The 15,193-nt window shown below is 41.8% G+C and overlaps 1 protein-coding gene across 2 annotated transcripts in view; it reads left to right on the top strand.

Moving 5' to 3' along the window:
- Window positions 1–7,592, top strand: part of LPAR1 (lysophosphatidic acid receptor 1) — a 72,808-nt gene extending 65,216 nt beyond the window's left edge. For both annotated transcript variants that reach the window (XM_054652720.2, XM_077171522.1), the window contains exon 4: window positions 1,839–7,592. In XM_054652720.2, the coding sequence (XP_054508695.1) occupies window positions 1,839–2,140 (302 nt within the window). In that variant the 3' untranslated portion in view covers window positions 2,141–7,592. The remainder of the gene's footprint in view (window positions 1–1,838) is intronic.
- Window positions 7,593–15,193: the final 7,601 nt, after the last annotated feature.

Below are 15,193 nucleotides of genomic sequence, written 5' to 3'. Positions count from 1 at the left end.
GAACACAACATGCACAAGTTCAACAGTGACTTGTTGAATTTGAATTAATGACTTTGTTTCTGCAAAAAGCAGCTCAGCAGAGCTTTTCTGTGCAGGGCAAATTCTATCAGCATGGACAATGCTGCAAATAAAGAAATGCAGTTTTCTACTCTTATGGCAACGGGCAAAAGGAAGGGACAAAAGCCTCTAGTCCTTTGCATGGGTTTCAAGTACTCTTTTCTAGGACTGCTGGAATCCAAAAGAGCTGCAAAAAGACAAAAGCTATGAAGCGGGTTCATGTGTTTGATGCCACCTCAGACTGGGAGAGTTTCATCCCCATGCTGTCAAATTGCTGCCAGGGACCCTAACAAAGTCATTTGGTGAAAGAGCTCAATGCTTTGACCTGGCAGCTGGCAATTCATCCCCCAGCTTCTTTCCATTGATGAGCTTTGTTGGTCAGCAAAGCGATAGGCATTGAATGGCACCATTAGTTGCAAGCAACCTCAGTTTAGGGATGCTTTTTGGCGTGTAAAAAGCCTGTGTATGTGGTTTTCTGGCTGGTAATCAGTGTCTGTCCCCTGGCATATATTGCAGGCTTGCAGACCCTTTGGAAAATCTTCTTCTATTCGATCTACCTGGGTTTGCTGTCCAAACTGCACAGTTTACAGTTGTCACTGCCCAAGCTGGAAATTGCTGGCACCTTCTTGGCAGGCATGGCAAAGTCTGCCTAGGTGTGGGAATTGACTTAGGTGCTAGTACTGCAAGAGGCCATCACTGTAATAAAAAAGGGAGCAGTATATAAACAAATAAATACCACAGTGACGGGAGAACCAGTTTGAAAACAGCGCTCTCAGCGTAGTGCTGGGAAGTCCTTATTGCTGCTACCCGTGCTAATCCTGCTCAGTGTTGATAAGACTTTGGTTTCCACCTCAGTAAAGCAGCCTGGAAAATCTCAGGAGCCCTGTCTTTGTTCTGACATGACTGGTGTGTAAGGGCTTCCCCAGCAGAGCTTATATTTAAAGTCTCTCTAACCTCCTGTAACTCCTGCAAGGAGTTACAATCTTCCTTTAATTCAGTACTCCCAGTAAAGTACAAAGCATTTGACTTAATTTCTGCATTGAGCTCTGAATTTTGTTCTGGGCTTTGTTCTCCTCAGAGCTTTGGAAAACAGAGAAAGGAGGGGGGAAGCATTTTAATCTGGGTAAGACTCTGTGGCTTTGACACTATTGAAGCCTGATGAGCCTCTGAATTTTGATTGAATAGACCCATAAGAAAAGAAGTAGATCCGTTGAAGGATGGCATTTCAGTGCAAGAAGGATGTGTGTTTAGGACTTGCCATTACATAATGGGGCTGAAATGGGTTAACAAGAACCAGGCTTTCTTTTTCTTGAGAATTGCTGCCTGCACCACTCTTTTTCTTTTTCTTTCTCTTTTTCTTTTTCAGCACTCACAGAAAGGTTTTCTTTGTTGTTATAAGTTTGAGAAGTAAATTGCAGTATTATTTCTTCTGATTGAGAGATTGATTAGTCAGAGGTCTCTAGCTGAAGGGAAAAAATGTTCCTTATTATCAACTTTAAATGTAAATGTATTTGCTAAGCAGAGTTTCAGATGGTGGGGGGCTGGGACTGGGGTTTGGGGGTGTGTCTTGCTCTTTTGATGTGCTGCCCATAACCATTTACAGATCTTTGAAAGGCATCCCTCTCATTGGGTCAGTGAAAAGAGAGTGTGGGAACAATGGTCCTGAAAGAGAAAATTAACCATTGCTGCTTCTGTCTGGATGGTTCTTGTGAATTTTGACAAGTAATAGTGTATTAGTATATTTGTAGACTTTGTGTTTTGTCCATTCTTTCTCTTTCTAGGTGCTTTCATAATCTGCTGGACCCCAGGATTAGTCTTGCTGCTCCTCGACGTTTGCTGTCCCCAGTGCAATGTCCTGGCCTATGAAAAATTCTTCCTGCTCCTGGCAGAGTTCAACTCTGCCATGAACCCCATCATCTACTCCTACCGGGACAAGGAGATGAGCGCGACGTTCAAGCAGATCCTGTGCTGCCAGCGCAGCGAGAGCGCCAATGGCCCCACCGAAGGCTCGGACCGCTCGGCCTCCTCCCTGAACCACACCATCCTGGCTGGCGTCCACAGCAACGACCACTCCGTGGTGTGACACCACGGCCTGCCCCTGGCCCACACAGAGCAGCAGGCGTGGCCCCAGGGAAGGTAACCCACTCACGTTTTCTCAAACACTAATGGACTACAAGTGCATCTTTTCCAGGGGGCCTGGCAAACCAGCGCAGATTGCCCTGTCCACAGGATTGGCCATGCTGCAAAGCCTTTGATTTCTGCTTTGAAAAAGTAGAAAGTAGTTGCTTTGCAGAAGAGGCCATCAGTGACCCGCAAAAGCCTTGCTGAGACTTTGTTGGACTTTGCTGCATCTTGGTGCCAGTCTGAATCAACTCTGATTAATTAAGCTTATACCTGCTTCACTGCATTTACATGTAGCCACTTAGTATTTTTAAAAAGGGAGTAAAGGGGATAAAAATATGCCTATCATTTAATAGACATGTAATATGTATCACCATCAGCATGCTTGTGATGAACATTTTCTGTGCAGGGAGTAAAACTGTGCTCTAGTCTTTGTATCCTTAGCCACACTGTCATAACTACAGTAAAAAGAAAAGTATTTTTTTCTAACACAGGCAACAGGAAGATGAGGGAAACTGACTCTTCTTACCTTCATTACTGGTGTTAGAGAATGCATGTTCTGTGTGTATGCAGATTGTTTTAATTATGAAAAAAAAAATCTCTTTGTAAAGTCTGCCAGAAAGTAGAAAAACATAGACTGTATTCCAGTGTTTGTTTAGATTATGAAATAAACAGTACATTAGTCACAATGTATATAAGGTTCTTCTTTGAAGTACAGTATGAAATTTGTAACATGTGAGGGGTACCAAGTTTTTTATGGGTAAGTTCTTAAAGTAGGACACATCCCTAAGGCTCTTAAAGGGCTACAGTCAGGTTGGTAGATGAGAAAAATTGTATTTATGGCATATTCTTGGAATGCTTTTCTTGTTCATGGCAAAAAGCATATGCATTTTTAATGGCAAAAAAGAAAAGGTATGTTTTTATGGAACCTTTCTTATAATTGAAAACAAAACACCTTCTGCATTTTTGCACTGAGAAATATTGTAGGGTACCATTCAAATGATGCCTCCTTCATTTCAGAAGCAGTGGGCTACTAAGAACCATGGCACAATTTTATGTTGTGAAGTCAACACTTTATAAGATAGTCATCCAATGCAAATGACTAGACCATATTACAGATAATAGCCACACATGTACACTGTTATAAATACCTAAGCTAACAGGTGTGTTTTTTCCATATGAGACTGTTTTGAAGAGAAATGTCACTCATGTGAATATCAGTTACCAAGAATCACTGATAGTAAACAAAACTCATCAAGAGGGATACATGTGAGCAAAGGTGGGATCTTGCTGATAAAAATCTTGGGACCTCTTTCCAGGAAACTCTGTGTTATCCTAACAATGTAAAATATATCAACAGTAAATTCCTGGTGCTGTTCTCGTCATTGTAATTTGTCTCTATAACGAAAAGAAAAAAAAAGGGGGGGGAACAAACAAACAAACAAACAAAAACAAACAATAAACAAACAAAAAACCAACAAAAAATCCAAGGGAAAAAAGACCACACTCACAAAAAAATAACCCTTCAAAACAAAACAAAAAAACCCAGAGATATATATCCTTCATTGTACCATACTGGAATGTAACTTAAGGGATGATATTCTCCCATTTGGGCAGGGAAAAAATGGAGGGTGGAGGGTCAGCTCAGCAAAATCCAGTGTTTTCAGCATTTCTTGCTTTGAGGAGATGCTTGGATTTTGTGCTTCCAAGCAAAAAATTGCTTGGAATAGGCAGTTCCTTGCTTAGAGAGGGAAGAGAAACAAGTGAACAAATCCTGCCTCCACGGAATGAAGTGAGAGTTATGACACTGCTTTCAGTAAAACTGAAATCCACCTGAACAGTCAAGCTAGTTTTTTGTGGACACTGTGGAAGGTGGAGTAGGCAGAGAGAACAAACATTACATTGTCTGCCAGTTGACCAAAGTTTTGAATATATCCACTGGCTTTGAACAAAACCAGTCTTTTTTCTGACTGTATTTGAGAGCAAGTGAATGTACAGATGGATTTGGTTTTATTTGCAGAACTGTACTGAGAAACAGAAAAGCAGGCTGCATTAACTTTTTCATTTGAAAGCATCTGCTTGCTAATCCACTCATATTTTTTCCTTAGTGCCTGCTTGATACTTGAACTAGTGCAGGTAAGCAGAAGAAAGGAGAGAGTAAGACTGCCTCCAAAGACAGATATCTGAGTAAAAAAAAAAAATTCTTTTTCTCAAGAGTGCTTGGAGTTCCTTTCTTCCTTGGATCCAGCAAGAGCATTTTTTCCTGTCCCTAACATCCCCACGAAAGTAGAAGATCATAGACACTTTAGGCTAAGGTTTGGAGGTTTTTGAGCTGAGGGTTGTCCTTTCCAAGTGTTCTTTTCACTGCTATTTGCATGCTTTTATTGAATCTCATCTGGATAGGGTGGGAGGATGATGTTACAAAATAGCAGCAAATCATTCACCCTAGTTTAACCTGCTGGAAGTCTGGTGGGTTTTGAGAAGCCATGGGTGAATAACTTGAAAACAGGAGGGGTGTGGTTGTTTGAACATGGGTGGATCCAAAGGCCTCTTGTGAAGACAGATGCCCAGGGAGGTTTTCTGTCGTCACTGTGATTGTGACAGAGGGCAGTTACTGTCCAGGTACATAGTTCAACCCAAGGAGTCACTCAACAATTCAAGAAGGTGAACCTTTTGAACTCTTAGCAGCAGTTAAATTCCGTTGTCAGGTAGATTAATCCAGGAGCATGTCTGACAGCAGGTGGCTTTTCTTCTAAAAGGTGAAGTGTGATGTTTCAGATCAAATGCAGCAGGAGGAATATTGCTTGTACAATTCTGCTAGAGGAGCTCACCGAGCCTATGGCTGCTGTATAACAATTTGATTAGTGCTTTGTGTTGTTGACATGTTGTTCCTATATCCTTAAGAAATCTGATCTGTGAATTGAGTAGTTCTTTGCAAGCTAATGAAATTAAAGCTCCAGTGAGCAAAAAGAATAAAAATCAGAGCCTGGAATGGAAGGACCCATTTCCTGTGTTCCTTAGAATGGTTCCCAGCCATTTGTTGTCATCTCAGAATTTTTTTAAGTTTTGATCTTCTATTCAGTTTTTCCAGCCACATTGTGCAGTTGTAGAGCTCACTTCTGCCATGTGAAAACATGGTGCAAAGTACTTAGGGAAAAAGATTGCCCCACTTATTTTTACTTATCTCAAATTCTTCAAAAGGTTTTAGAAGACTTCTTAAAATACCAACGATCCTCCCACAGTCATTAAAATTCTTTTGTTGCTGATTGCTTCTGGTCCAAGTAAATCCTCTTGAAGTTCAAATGTAATGGTGTTCATGTCAGCAATTGTAGTGGTGGGAAGTTGTGTAATAAAAGGAATATGCAGATCAAGGAAAATGTGTTTTTCTACTTCATGTATTTTCAGTGGCAGTATAAATCTGAAAACTAATTAAAAAGATGGCCTTTGAATTTTAATTCCCTGTTGCTGTGATATATACAGAAGCTAGGTAACCCATCGGTCAGAAAAAGCACAATTTTTTCTATAAAAGATTGAAAATATATTCTATGTATGTTTGACACATTGATTTTCTTGTCAGCACCTTTTTTTTGTTCTGAGTTTTCTGGGATCCCTTGGCAGCTTGAGGCTGGCTTCTGTCTGAGCAGAAAAGCTAAGCATACTAAAAGCTGAGCAGATAGAAGAGAGGGCAGACCGAAAAAAGGCTTTTGCACTGATTCCTAAATCAGTGCACCAGTAATGTCCATAGTGCACCAGTAATGGAGTTTTTTTAAATAGTTGCTGCATTGTTTTTTTTAACTCTGCCTTTACCAAAGAGTCACAGCTGTAGCAGCATTTAAACAATCATGCAGCAAAGGCTTGGAGTAAGCCACTCGGTGAAAAGGAAAGGGCAGGCCTGCTATCTTCATGGGGCAAACTACACCTGGGTAACTTGGATGTCAAAGAGTAAAGGACATGTCTTACATCCAGTGTTTTAGTTCTCCTTCCTCTGCTATGTAACTTCTGAATATCAACATAAATTTGTCCCAGTATAGGATTGCACTGAAATTAAACTTTTCAGGTCACAGCATGGGCTATCTTTTGATCTGTACTGGTGTGGTGGGCAGGGGTTTAACCATGGCCAGCCTGGATTCCAGGAGCAGTGTGTCAGGGGAAACTGAAGTGGGCTCTGCTTCTGAAGCAGGTTTTGTAGCTTTTTCTGACCTTTGTGTTGCTCCAGTAGCATACTATCAGATACCATATTTTACTGTAAAGCCATCTAGGGTTTCTGTCTGTGACACTGCTGCAGTGGGTCTGTCTGCAGTGGGTATCCTCAGACAAAAAACATGCAGATTTTTCTGTGAAAGAAATAAAAGTCCACCATGCAGATTGGTCTTACCAGGTGGAATTAGAAAGAAGACCACCAATGAAGAGGCTTTGATGCAAACACCTCTGGCCTGTCTTTCAGTCTGTGTGAATCGAGGTGATGCAAAGCAGAGTGGGCAAAGGCATTTCTCTAGGGCATTGTCCCCACTCTGTGCAGGAGGCATGACCCCGTCCCTGGTGTTCCTGTCATTGTCTCTTCTGACTTCAAGACTGGATGTAGCTGGCAGAGGTCAGTCTTAGCAAACTGGCAGATTTTTTCCACTCACTGCAGAGGTAAATACAGGCTTTTCCTTTTTCTGGTCCTGTTAAGGGCTTTCCTGTTATTGCAAGTGTACCTGTCGTGTCCTTTCAAACCAGTTCTTGCTGTGAGGCATGAGTCTGTGCTGTACTCTGATGTCTGTAAGGAGGGGATTTGCAACTGCAATCTCATTTGTTCAGACAAATTGCTTGGCTTTTCCATTTTATTGGAAAGGCCACTTCCAATAGAGAGTTAGCTTTACTGGCATCCACACCTGTCCAGCCACAGCTCCTTAAGAAAATGTGCCCTTATCTTTCCTTCCATTTTCCTCTCTTAGAGGATTTTCTAAGAAGCTATTGACCCAGCTTCTCTTTTCTAAATCTATCAAGAAGACAAAAGAGAGGTTTATGTTTAAAGAAAACAAACAAAACAGCCAAACCAAAACAAAACAATTACAACAAAAACCTCACAAAACAAACTAAAAAAACCACAAGAAAAACACAGAGCACATGGATGTTAAACTATGCTGCTCTCTTCTGCAGTACATGGAAATCAACACACTGATAACTGCCAGCATTTTAACAAGAGCCTCCATGAAGTGTTCCCTTTTGCCTGTGATAAAATTCTGATAACCAGAAGTGTATGTGGGAGACTCAGGAATCTGTTAATTTTTCCTGTTTAAATAAAGCCATGTTTGTAATTCAAAAGTATTGAGAGAGCCAATGAGCTTTGGAAAACAATTTTGTTACTAAGTGCACTTACTGTAAATGTTTAGAGGTTGTATCTAGTACAATAAAGTATTTGGCATGTGTAATATGGAGCGTGAAAGAAATACCCTTTTTCGGGAGAGCTGGTATTTTTGAATGTGGAGGGGAATTAATCAAAAGCTGTAACAAGACACAGGCTTGTCTCTTCCAGGAGATAGCATAGGGCTAAAACACAGGGGCAGCAAAGGGACAGGTCATTTCCAGTAAATCACTTAATCCACACTGTGATTCTTATATGCCCACCTTCCTTTCTTTGAAGTCCATATTTGCACTATTTTAACCTCAGACCTCATCTTGTTGCTATAGAGAAAACATTTCCTGCACAGAGAAAACAAACTTACTGCTTCTTTTCCCTCTTCCTATTCCCTCCTTCCTCCCTCTGCTTTCTTCCTTTTCCTTTTGCTCTTCACCTTCCTTTCCTTTTTTTTTTTTTTTTGGTGCATGGACATTTTTGTCCTACAATGCGTCCCCAGTTTGGATTTAACCACAGAAGGTTAACTGAACCAAATCTGGTTGGCTTATGTATAGAAATGGATGTGTGCACACATAGATCTGCATAGCCATAAGAAGAGGGCAGAAGTGAAATAAAATTATTCTTGCAATGCTGTTTGAGTATAGGTCTTTATGACTCTATTTTTCTGCTAAATCCTATTTCACATTTTGAAGAAAAGAGGATTTATGTAAAGGGTTCATTAGCCCCCTGCCTTTTGCTAGAGAAGCCAATCACTTACACACTGATGGGAGCCAAGTGTCTGCTTCAGCAAAATGACAGAAAAAGAAGTTGGTGTTCCTAATCACTCTAAGCATTATTACGTACAAAAATAAAAAATGAGAAGAGTTCAAGTTTTTTCATCTCCCCAGATCCTGGTGATTCATGACTAATGCCTTGGTGCTGGGCTTTCCATAGCATGGCATGTGTAATGTAAAGAAGCCGCATAGAGCTTGATTACTGGACATAATGAGCAGAAAGCCAAAACATACAATTCCAAAATAAATCACGTCTCATGAAAATGCACTGCAATACCTCTGGGATTTTCTGCTTGAGCCCTGGATCACCATTTGCTGGGAAAGCCAGACTGTTTATATGGCTATCTGTTAACAATAAATACACAACACGTGCAGTGTTGCAGCTCTCAGCCTCGGCGCACAGTAGGAGACGCGCAGAGCTGGATCTCTGAGAGCAGAGATCCAGAGCACATTTGAGATCACAGTGCCCAGAGCCCGCAGTGCACTTCCCTGCATCGCCTGGGCCAACACTCCCTTCCTGCTTTGTGCCTTTTTGTGCCCCTTCAGAATAGGTGTGTCTGGGTTGGCAGCACTGCCTCTCACGAGCTGGACCCAGCAGGAGCAAATGCAAGTCAGCCTCTTTCATGTTAATCAAAGCCCTTCTCTCCTTAGCTGCTTAGACTTCACATGGTTACAGATCTGCTACTCACTCCTCCAGTCTTTGCATGCCCAACATCTTGCTGAACATTTTTGTCCACCCTTCAGAGTCCTTCCAGTTCCTCATTTGTGTTGCCTTTCTCTGTGCCTCCTCTAGAAAGCCTAAACCATCTTTGTGGCAAGATTCAAGGTGACAGCCAGGCATTTTACACCACAGATGCAGTTCCTTTGTAATTCCCTGGAGGACAAGGTGGAAATGGAGTTAAAGTCAGTAGGCAGCCTGTCTCAAGTGGTGTTCCCCAGGGCCCAGTTTTGGGGCCAGTTTGGTTTAATATCTTTATCTATGATGCCTGAAGGGTGTCACTAATCCTGGAGATATTTAAAAGATGTGTTGATGTGGCACTTAGGAGCATGGATTGCTGCTGGGCCTGACACTGATAGTCAGTGGTCTTAAAGATCTTTTATAACCAAAACCATTCTATGTTTAATGGGAAATAAATAAATACAATATATAGAGAAAAAGGAAGTGAAAAATTGTGAGAAGGAAGAGACAATGCAGAAGATACTCCCCTACCTTCTGTGCAGAAGCCTTTCAAAGGCTTTCTGGCAAGTTCAGGAAAGAATTCTTGGTTGTTGCTTTTGTTCAAAAGGAAAGAATAATGTCCCTTCCATGGCATTACTTTTTTTGTTTCTGATGAAAAACTTTGTTGGTTTAGGTGTATCTAATTTATTAAGAGATCAAAAGGCCAACTGAAACAAGTAGAAGCCTTCCCATTTACCACCCACACTGAGTACAAAATTAAACTGTTTTTATATAAAGGGTGTTTACCACTCAAAAGATTGAAGGATGCTTCAAGGATCACTGATATAGGTTGGGGTTTCTCTATTTCTCTGTCTTTCCAGAGTTCATGACATCTGGATATTTTGTTGCTTATTCTGCGACAGATTTTTAAGTTTGTACATTCTTCTTGTCCTCAAGTGTCTCTTTGCAATCCTGCTTTTCAAAATATGTAAACACTCCTTAGTTCAAGGGAGTTACTCAAAAATGTGCCTGATTTGAGCTAGTCCAGCTGCTACTGCCTTCCATACCCCTCTCCTGTCTGATCACAGTGAGGTCTGATTTTGAGCCACAAATATATGCTAACAAGTGACAATTATTTTGTTTGTGTCAGGGCAAATGTCAGTATCATAGATATGTCTCTACAGCTAATGCAATGTTCTTCGGGCAGGCTGGCTGCCCATGTGGTGTTTCTTAAAGAGACTCATCAGGAAAACAGACTTTCCTGAGCTGGACGGGGTTAAGAATTTGATAAAGGTGACCAACCTTTCTTTCATTTTTGAAACATCATTCCTACATCTTTGCATGAACATGCTTAGAGGTGAGCTGTTGTTTAGTCTCCAGATCATCTGTCCTTTTTCCTGCTGTTCAGACATATGCACATTCCTATTTGTGCTCCTGAAAAAGCCTGCATATTTTCTATAAAGTGGAAAACCTGATTTTCAGTCCACATGCTTAAAAGCACAAGGCATTCACACCTGATCTACCAGAGAGAGAGTGCACAGCAGAGTGGGAAGTGTGAGACCTTGACTGTCAGACCTCTTTACTTGACAGCTGGTCACATGCACAGTCTGTGTTTTGAGGTCTCCTTTGGTCTGAGAACACCAGACGTGTTTAATGACTTATTCTAAGGGCACACATAAAACACAATTGTGACACAGGCAATTATTTTGTTTAGCCAAACTCCATGAAAACTTGCAGGACTGGAAAACTTTCAGGGAAAACTTGAAGGGTATACTTTTTTATTTCTATTTTTTACTTCTGTGCAGAAAACTGGATAACAGTGGGCAGCATTACTTTTTTTTTTTTTTTCTTAGTCAAGAACATACCCTGAATCTAAGTAAGAGTTCCAAAATCCTGGGAAAGCACAAACAACAAGACTGAAAGGAGAAACTACTTTTTTCTTTTTTTAATTGCAATCCATGGATGACAACTTCCTTTTTCAAACAAACCATGTCTAACCTAGCTGCTGTAGGAAGATCACTGTGCTTGAAAACTGCTGCCAGCTTCTGAACCTGCCCTGCCCCCTGTGAGCTCAGGGAAGGGGAAGCAGTCAGGGAGGTTTTGCTCACCCCCCTGCCATGGCTGCATGGTGTAGCGGGCAGCAGGGACCAAACGGGCTGTGGAGTGGGGGGTCACTTGTTTCTCTGAGGTGTGAAATCAGCCCAGGTGGGCAGCTGTGCCAGAGCAGCCCGGCCAGGTGAGGCAGCCACAAACGAGCCACAGGGCCATGTTGCAAGAGGGACATATCAAAAAATGTTTGAAAGGAGTTATAGGAAATGGAGACAAGCTGGACTACCCTCTTGTCTGCCTCTAGCACTTTACAAAGAGGTGGAATCTCTGTAGAGATACAGCAGAACACCACTAAATTGGGATTGAAGGACTATATGGTTATAATGAACCCATAAAATGGATTGTAAAGATTCAAGACCCAGCCCAGAGAGCAAGGATATAAATTTTGTATGGGATGAGACTTGAGAAGGAGGAGGTATCAGAGTGCTCCGCTATGAACTCAGGATGGGATCCTCTGCACTGTCCCTAAATCATGCTTTAAAAGCCAAAAAGGACAGGCGAAATAATGTTGCAGCGCTCGTCCAACCACCAGTGATCTCTGACCCGGCTGGAGATGGGCTGGCACCAACACCCTGAGGGATCTTCAGCGCGTGCAGGAAAACTCTGGTTCTGGGAGCTCAACAGTGGTGTGGTCATGGGAAACAAGGAAGGGACGGGTACAACTAAAGTGCCAAAACTGAAGATATTTTTTAAATAAATAAAAGGACACAAACAAGGGTGAAAAACAAAACATAAAAAGGGGATAAAAAGGCTGCTTCAGAAGACCCTGATGTGAGGCTGACACATACACACACAAACACACACACATATATATGTGTGTGTATATATATATATGCATGTATATATATATGTGTGTGTATATATATATATATATATATATATATGTGTGTGTGTGTGTGTGTGTGTATATATATATATAGAGAGAGAGAGAGAGAGAGAGAGAGAGAGAGAGAGAGAGTCTCTCATAGAATGTTCTAGAAGCCTTCTGGGCTGTTGATTTGCATGGCCACCCCCAGCTGGTCCCAGAGTCCTTGGTGAGTCCTTTGCTCCTCATCATGAGCTGTCTGGATGTCATCAGTTGTGGCTTCTTATTTCTTGAGGCTCACTGTTTCTTGTCTGTGATGTGGCTGTGTGGCCAGTATCTGGCCTGTGCCCTCCTGGGTAAGCTCCAAAAAAATAACATATATGGCTTTGAAAATGTGAGAGGCTTCTTCCAGGGGTGTGTTAAAAATGACAGCCTGCTGGCCCCTCTGCCTCTGCAGTGTGTACTGCACAGAGGAACAACTCTGGCTTGCTTTGCCTGCCCCAAAGGCTGCACTACAGCAGCAGAATCCATCCCACAGCAGGTACTGCCAGAAGGATGCATGTATCCTGCACATAGAAGCACAATGTGGGAGGTTTTTTTCTGTCTAGCATTTGAGTAACATTTTAAAAGTTTATTGCAGTACAGTAACAGCCGAGGTAGACATTTTATTAATTATTAATTATTTAATTATTACTGTTTAATTATTAATTAGTGAGCACCAGACAGTGGTGAAAGAAAAAACATCTAAGTCATCTCTGCAAAAGTCAAATTCTTGCTTTTTCTACTCATGTTCTAATGAACAGTGGTATAAAAGGAAGCCTTTATAGCATTGTTTTTTCCCTAATGTCTGTGTTCTGTTCTTTTACTTGCAAGGCTAGCATTTTCAAAAAGCATTTGCATAGCTGAAGAAGCATCAAGTTTTATTAGAGTAATTTGGCTCTTAAAAAATTCAAAAACAGTTTTCTTCACAACTGCCTTAAATGTGCACAAAGGTGACTGCATTCATTTTACTGAGTTTGATAGAAGAGACACAACTCAGTTTGTGTCAAGGTATCCATGTTAGTCTCCTATTGCTTGTGCCAGTCCAGGTTAATCTGGTTCAGGAACTAAAAGAAACTGCACTAGTAAAAGGACCTTTTGTTCCAGTGTCTTGTACTTCTATCTGAAGGTATAAGCATTGAAGAAAAAACATCACATCCAGTCCAACATGTGCCAGTGAAATTTTTCTCGTGTAAGCCATGGACTCCTAAGTAGCTCAGACACTTTTGAAAATATTGCTCTTCATCCAAATAAAGTAAAAGAGCGGCCAATATTCAGAGTAAGTGGCTTTACTAGTAATGTTGCTTAAAGCAACCTCCCACATGCTTCACCTTCAGTGAGTAACTCCATAACTGAAATGCCTGGAGATGGTCCAAACAAAACAGTGTGTTTTCCATTAAGAGTGAAAAAAAAATTACACAGCGTATAAATTTACAATGAAGCCATGTTGTTTGCTATGAACTAGCAGTGACATACATTTGATTTTAGTAAGAAACCCTATAATTTCATTAGTTAACACTGTCTGCAAGTCAAGCATACAGTGAAAAACAAAGCAGATCCAGTCATTCATCAAAGAATTGTCCATCAATAAGCTCCTAAGCCTTTGCAATCCCACCACCGGTCTGGGTGGGCTTCTGCCTCCTCCCCCTCCTCCTTCTTCCCTAATCATGACCAGCCCATTCCTGGCTGGATTTGCCCCCACAGTCAGCAGTGAAGCACCACACTGAGGAGAGCTGTGGTTCTAGTCCCAGTGCTTGCCCCTCTCCTGGAGCTCAGTGCCAAAGCACAAGGCTACCACATGATACGATGCAGAAGTCCAGACACTGTGCCACCCCGTGCCTTACCTTCTGGTCTGCCTCTAGTCCAGACACTCAGGACAAAGTCAACAAATGCAAGGAATAATCAAAAGAAAGAGGAAATACAGCCAGATTAATAAAATATTGTGCCAAGAATCCGAACGCAGAAATTACGCCTGGCTCTGCCACATGTTATATACAACTAGGCAATTAGCCTTCAGTATTTAAGTTTTCCATTTCAGTAAGGGGTATTAGGTTTATGCCCTCTGCTCCCTTTCCACCATGAGTTCTACAGTACGGGAAATACCTCTTTGTAATGTGTTTTTGCAGAACCCAGAGCAATAAATGAATGTGTTCATGGGAAAACATTTCCAACAGCAGATGAGGCCATTTCTACATCAGGACTCGAGTCACTCTGTTAAACAGCTCTGTCACCCCACTGACTCACTGTCAACTTGGGCGTGAGCTGGTTGGTAATCTTTTTACCTCATTCTTGGAGGAGAGTTTGGACGAGAGAGAATTACATAAGAATCAGTTGGACACCAAGAAGTAGTAACGAAGGAAGAAAGCAAAATAAATGTTCAGGGATTATAAACTAAAAGGAAAATTGTAGAAAAAAATAATGGATTAAATGTAAAGGTGAGAAACTCCTTGCAATTAAGCTTTGCTGAACCACAGACAGGAAACTAATGGGCTGCTAAGCTTGATTTTCTGCAGGCCTGGAAATGAGGAAGCCATCAAAGGACTTGCTGAAAAGTAGGATGCTGAAGTAGAGTCCACCAGGAAATGGCTGTTTCCTGAAAACCTGGAAGGATTGAGTTACTCAGCAGGTTTATCATTTAAACAAACCCCTTACAGCTGCTGAGGAAGGTTATGGAAAATCAATGGGACCATGTAGGCCTGTGGAGTGGTGTTGAAGGGGGAACCTGTGGAGCTTGGGAGGAGAGAAATAAAGGAATGGGCTTTGCCTGAAAAACAGGGAGCAGAGACATTCAGCTCCAAAATATGACTAAAGCACAGAGCAGCATCTGTTAGAGCAGACGTAGTTAACAAGAGATCCATTATGGAGGATCTTGGCTGGAGCCTACAGCATCAAACTCACCAGCGGCTGAGATGGCTGCTGGATGGGAGCATGAATCCACAACACTCTATGAAAAAACATGACCTGAATTTTCCCTGGTTCTCTCCCCTCGGGTTATGGTCCTTTCAGGCTTGGTGATTCCTCAGGGGCAACCAAGAATTTTCATTCATAAATCCTAAGATGAAATGGGATAAAAAGGGCTCTGGTGACCATGTCAAACTGACCCTCTGTGTGCCAGCTGCAAGCTCACTGGGACTGATTTCCACCACACTCTTTGCAGGATGGAGGCCAAGCCATCCAGCTGCCAGCCCCAGTTTCCTGTTGTGTTTAGTTCAGTTGGACTTATTTCTTTCCTCCCCTTTCTGATGGCTGGAAACATATTCCTTGCTTCTCACACCAGAGCCAAGGCCATG

This window comes from Agelaius phoeniceus, chromosome Z, assembly GCF_051311805.1.
Source record: "Agelaius phoeniceus isolate bAgePho1 chromosome Z, bAgePho1.hap1, whole genome shotgun sequence".
In the NCBI taxonomy this organism is placed as follows: Eukaryota; Metazoa; Chordata; class Aves; order Passeriformes; family Icteridae; genus Agelaius; species Agelaius phoeniceus.
Note: the sequence above shows the minus strand (reverse complement) of the source record. Positions and strands in the feature narration are given on the sequence as shown.